Genomic DNA, 6,000 nt, shown 5'->3' with positions numbered 1-6,000 from the left:
AGCCAAAGGAAATGAAGTCAGTATGTCAAAGAAATACGTGAACTCCCGTGTTTATTGTAGTAGTATTCACAGTAGCCAAGGTATGGAATCAACCTAAGTGTCCAACAATAGATGGATGGATTTTAAAATTTGTGGTATATATACACAATGGAATACTATTTATCCATGAAAAAGAATGAAATCCTGTCATCTGCAACAACATGGATGAACATGGATGACATTATGTTAAGTGAAATAAGCCAGACACAGGAAGACAAATACCACATGAGCTCAGTCATATGTGGAATCTAATTTTCTTAAGTTGATTTCATAGAAGTTACTAGAACAGTGGTTACTAGACACTGAGGAGAGGAGGGGAAAGTACAGGGAGGGAAGAGGTTGGTAAACGACTACAAAATAGTTGCAATTAGATAAGAATAAGTTCTGGTGTTCTGTTGCTCAGAAGAGTAACTATGGTTGACGGTTAGGTATTGTATATTGCAAAACAGCAGGAAGAGAGGCTTTTCAGTGTTATCACCTGGGAGAAAAAGTAAAGGCATGAGGTGACGAATGCAAAAATTGTCCTGATTTGATCATTAGACAGCATGTATGTATCAAAACATCAAATTGTGCCCCATAAAGTTATGCTATTACAATGCATTAAGAAATAAAACAGTAATTTCTTCAGGTCTATCCTAATGTAATCCTTGTGGCAAGTAATTTGACAACACATACGATTATTTAAAATCTATCTATGCTTCAGCAATTCTATTCCTTGGAATTTATCCTACGGCTATATTTGCTCATGTATAAAATCACTCTTATACAAGAATATTCATCATATCACTGTTTATAACGGAAAATATTGGCAACTATTTACATCTATACACACAAAAAGTTTAAATAAATTGTAATACATTTCTAGTCTAAAGAAGAAATTATTTTGGGAAGCCGAGGTGGGTGAATCATGAGGTCAGGAAATCAATACCATCCTGGCTAACACTGTGAAACCCCATCTCTACTAAAACATACAAAAAAAAAAACAATTAGCCGGGCGTGGTGGCAGGCGACTGTAGTCCCAGCTACTCGGGAGGCTGAGGCAGGAGAATGGCGTGAACCTGGGAAACGGAGCTTGCAGTGAGCCAAGTTTGCGCCACTGCACTCCAGCCTGGGCAACAGATCAACACTCCATCTCAAAAAAAAAAAGAAATTATTAATGAATATGTATTACCTAACTTAGCATAGCTCTTAGGTTGCTAGTCACTTAAGTTTTCAAACTCTTTTTAGGCAGACATACTGTAACATCAAATAAAACTAGTCATCATTCACAAATTAGTACCTGTTAAATTATTTACAACACATACATGTTAGGCATGCATTACAAAAGCAAAAACCTAAAAAGCTAAGTACATGGGATTTGTTTTCTCTTTACTACTGTGCTTAATACATTAAGTAATAGATATCAAGCACAGTTGGCCTTGGAACAACACAGGTTTGAACTGTGAAAGTCCACTTACACACAGATGTTTTTCAACCAAAGTCAGATGGAAAATACAGTATTCGCAGGTGGCGAGTGGATGGGAAGTGTCTTGGAGCCAATCCCTTGCATACACGAAGAAATAATCATATTTCATTTTTACTGCATCTTTGCTTGCACATTTGTCCTTAGATGAATTTGTAAATGTTATCATCTTAAACATCCAATATATATAATATTAGTTAGGCTAGTAAGCTCAAGAAGAATAAAAATGTATGATCATATACTTAATGCTAATCAATCAGAAAATGTAGCTATTTTTATTGAACCAACAATATTAAAATAATCTTCTTTACCAAAAATGCCCTAAGTCACCTGAATTTGAAAGATACTTGGGTTACTACTTATATATCTGGGAGTTTGGGGAATATTTAATATATATAAAAGCACTGACCAGTCTGTAAGCCAATTTGAATACAAGTTCTTTAAGAGAATTTGTAAATTGATTTGGTAATCCAGCAATAGAAAAATGTCACATATACATAACATACATACATACATAAACATACATAAATATGCATAAACATGCATGCTCACCGATGCAAACAGATATTTTATAGCTTTCATTTTAAAGATTGGTTAGGAGTCAATAATACAAAACATTGCTTTATATAAAACAGTTGAATCTCATCTTTATACCACTTTACATGTTTAACCTAATTGTGTTTCTAGCAAAAATGGGACATGGTAAATTTGCCCGTTCAACATGAGGGCTAAAGTTCTTACCATTATTTGTTGAAAACACCTTTAAGCCTTTCATTGCTCTGATGGACAATTTAATGGAGGCTGGGACTACATTCTAGTCCAGTGACTAAGGAGACATCAAGCACCTCTTTGGATAGCTTCAATACCCATCTAAATGGATAATAAAATATCTAGTATGTTTCCAATTAGCCTTTTATCTGTTAAGCCTCAGGTAGTTGCTATTGGGGGAAACTGAGTCCCTTAGGAGCCCCCAGTGGTAGCAGAAGGTTTAGAGTTCAAGTGATTATAAGGAGCTGAGGGATTGAAGTGTGGAGGAAAAAGTCTAGCAGAAGTGAACAGAGGAGTAGAAATGGTAGGGTTTAAAGGGAGACATATCAAAGGATTCAAAGTTGCTGAAGGGAAGATTCAAGGTGGTAAGAAGAAGGAAGAGAGGAACTGATGGAAAAGGAGAAGTCTTAGAGAAGCCAGTTTGGGGAGATAGTAAGTTTCCCAAAGAGGTCAATGAAGTTCTAAATTATCCTTGGCAAAATCATGCCAACTGAAAGGAGGTAGGCAGATTCAGGGAAGCATAAAGTCTGCAGGAGTTCAAGAGGGGGAGTTTAGTCAACTAAAAAGTTCCCATGAGAGAGACAGGATCAAATAGAGAAAACAAAGAGACCTCACAAAGAACCAGGAAAAAAAAAAGTGTTCAGCCCAGGAGTCATGGAGTGCATCCTCACTTGAAACAAATGAGCTAAGAAGAATTTTCCAGCCCATGGCCAGGGCCAGAACCAGGAGTCAGGAAAAGAATCATCCTTACTCCAAACAAAGAAGCAGTAAGCTGCACCCATCAACTTGTCAGCACCCATCAACTCGTCATTTACATCAGGTATAACTCCCAACGCAATCCCTCCCCCCTCCACCCTCCCCGTGATAGGCCCTGGTGTGTGATGTTTCCCTTCCCGAGTCCAAGTGATCTCATTGTTCAGTTCCCACCTATGACTGAGAACATGTGGTGTTTGGTTTTCTGTTCTTGCAATAGTTTGCTGAGAATGATGGTTTCCAGCTGCATCCATGTCCCTACAAAGGACACGAACTCATCCTTTTTTATGGCTGCATAGTATTCCATGGTGTATATGTGCCACATTTTCTTAATCCAGTCTGTCACTGAGGGACATTTGGGTTGATTCCAAGTCTTTGCTATTGTGAATAGTGCCGCAATAAACATACGTGTGCATGTGTCTTTATAGCAGCATGATTTATAATCCTTTAGGTATACATATGTAACAAACCTGCATGTTATCCACAGGTACCCTAGAACTCAAAGTATAATAAAATAAATAAATAAATAAATAAATAAATAAAAATAAAATAAAATTAAAAAAGAAGCAGTAAGAAAGATCTCCAGCCCCACAGTTATTTGAAACAATGAAGCCTGAGCCTCTAACATAATTTCTGCTTTCCTGGGACTCTAACCTAGCTTCTTACAAACAGAAAGCACAGAATCCTAATGCAACCTCCATCTACGACTCTAACCCAGCTTCTAGAATACACACAGAATCTTAATAACAACCTGTCCTTGCTGATCATCAACATCATTCAGAGTAATGCTTCAAGAGTCTGACCCACCAATGGATCCCACCAATGGATCAATCAATCAGGAGTGAAGACAAAGCCTTCAAAGGTACACAATTAGAGTCCTAAGTGAGATGTCCAGGGTTCCAGTGATGAATCTGATCATAATCAAGTCAGTGAAAAAAACCAATATACCATGTCTTATTCATATATAATACGTTGTGCAACTGTGCATTCAGGTGTCAAAGTCCTCTAGCCAATAACCACCAGGAGCACATCTGGATTGAAAAAGTTGGATTTCTTACTTGTTTCAATGGGAGAAAGCGCACACCATGGGGAACTGAGAGAGGTGTCTTATTGTCAGGGTGTTTTGTATTTTAGGATTTGGGCTTGAGTCAGGAGATTTGAGGGAAGGATCAGGGAAGTGAGGCTAACCTCTGGATTGGATGCTGTCAGCAAATATGAACAATGCTAAGATTAGGTTTCTTGATAAACAGTATCTAAAAGGAGGGCAGACTACTGTGAAGCTTAACCTGTAATTCATAGTGAAGCAGCAATCACTGAATGAGAGAGAGGAATGCTTAGTATTCTAAGGTTTGCACACTAACTCTGGTTTTGTCTGTGCTTAAAAAAAATATATATGCATTGGTTTTTCTTTTTACTCTCAATTCATCAGTCACTGAATGGCCTTGTCTGATGCTGGTGTTTTGTGAGATTGTGTCCAACAGGAAAACACCATTGCCTAACTGTGAGCATCCAGTCACCCTCTAACAACTCTGAAACTTGGCTGTGTCAAACCAGTACCCAGATGTCAGGAGTTCCTTTCCTCTTTCTTACCACATGTGCTAAGTCATTACAGATAAGAAAAAAATTCTGTCAGTTGATAGGAGAGTTTGGCGGAATCAAACTGAACATTTGTATCTATTAAGTATTGATTAGTCTATCCATGTTAGAGAAAACTGTAGTCTTTAGTATTAAGCACAAAACTAGTGTCTTATTTAAAAAAGAAACAAGTAGGAAATCTAGTTATTAGTAGGAGCACAAGGAAGTATTAGGTAAAATCTGAAGTGTCTGTCACTTGGATTGTCTAAACATTGGACAACCACCCGATAGTCCCTAAGAAATACCATTTTTATGTTGCTCATAGTTATTTTTTATTTGAAAGAAAATAAACTGATTAAGATAAAGGAGATATAGTAGGCAAGGTAAGTAGTTGGATGAAATCATAGGAAGCGTGATTAGTTGTGACCAATTGCAGAAGACTCAAGTTGATTCCATCTCAGGGAAACAGTTTGCCTTTCAGGTAATCCTGAAGCCATTTGGGTAAATCTGTAAGAGAAAAAAATATTATCAAGAGGCTTCCACAAAGGATGAAGAATGTGGATTTATTCTTCAGAATCTGAGGGAACTAACAAGTGTCAAATGTCAACGAAACTCAGGGGATTCGAAAGGAACATGGGATTGTAATTACGGGAAGATAAACAACCAATTTCTGTCCTTAAAGATTTTGGAAATACAGCCCTAGACGGAAGCCCAGTAGGTTGGAACTTTAGAGAGAACTAGAAGAAAGTCAATACGTATGAGTTTTCCTATAATATGGCACAGAGATCCAGCCTTCTTCTGATAAGAGAGAAAAGCTATTTTCTCACTCATAGTCTGCTCTACAGATTATTGACAGAGTTCCAAGCACTAACCCAGACATGAGAAAGTATAAAGCAATATTTAAAGATTTCTTAGGGACTTTGATTGTATGGGTGCAATTTGAACCCTTTTTCTTTCTGCCCGTGTGCTCAAAGGAAAGTTTCTCATTGTAACTCTCCATTTGTTTGAATGCAATTTCCTTTTTCTTTCTGCCTGTGTGATCAAAGGAAAGTTTCTCATTGCAAGGCTTCCATTTCCTCATCTTTAAAATGTTTATTTCATAGAATGACTGTGATATTTAAATTATAATATATATGTAAATTTTATGACACAGTTCCTGGCATATGTTCAGATTGAACAAATGTTGTAATCAATACTACGTCAAAGTTAAAGTTCAAGAAAAAGTGAACCCAGAATAGGAGGAATGTACACTGATCCTCAATGAATGTCCAACACCCCAGAAATACCCTGAAGAGCACTCAAAATAATCTGCCTCAAGAAAGATTGTAAAATCACTCCTTGTTATTTTCTATTTTGGCAAAATTCTCTAAAGGAAACAAAGATTTTACTAGATTACCTGATTT

At 37.0% G+C, this 6,000-nt stretch overlaps 1 protein-coding gene across 2 annotated transcripts in view; it reads right to left on the bottom strand.

Moving 5' to 3' along the window:
- Window positions 1-4,910: 4,910 nt before the first annotated feature.
- Window positions 4,911-6,000, bottom strand: part of MUCL1 (mucin like 1) — an 87,627-nt gene continuing 86,537 nt past the window's right edge. The window contains exon 4 of one of the 2 annotated variants that reach the window (XM_015431898.3): window positions 4,911-5,104. In XM_015431898.3, coding sequence (XP_015287384.3) covers window positions 5,055-5,104 — 50 coding nt within the window. In that variant the 3' untranslated portion in view covers window positions 4,911-5,054. The remainder of the gene's footprint in view (window positions 5,105-6,000) is intronic. The other variant, XM_065524341.1, reaches the window with a different exon arrangement.

Source organism: Macaca fascicularis, chromosome 11 (genome assembly GCF_037993035.2).
Source record: "Macaca fascicularis isolate 582-1 chromosome 11, T2T-MFA8v1.1".
NCBI classification, from domain to species: domain Eukaryota; kingdom Metazoa; phylum Chordata; class Mammalia; order Primates; family Cercopithecidae; genus Macaca; species Macaca fascicularis.
This window is presented reverse-complemented; position numbering and strand designations above follow the sequence as displayed.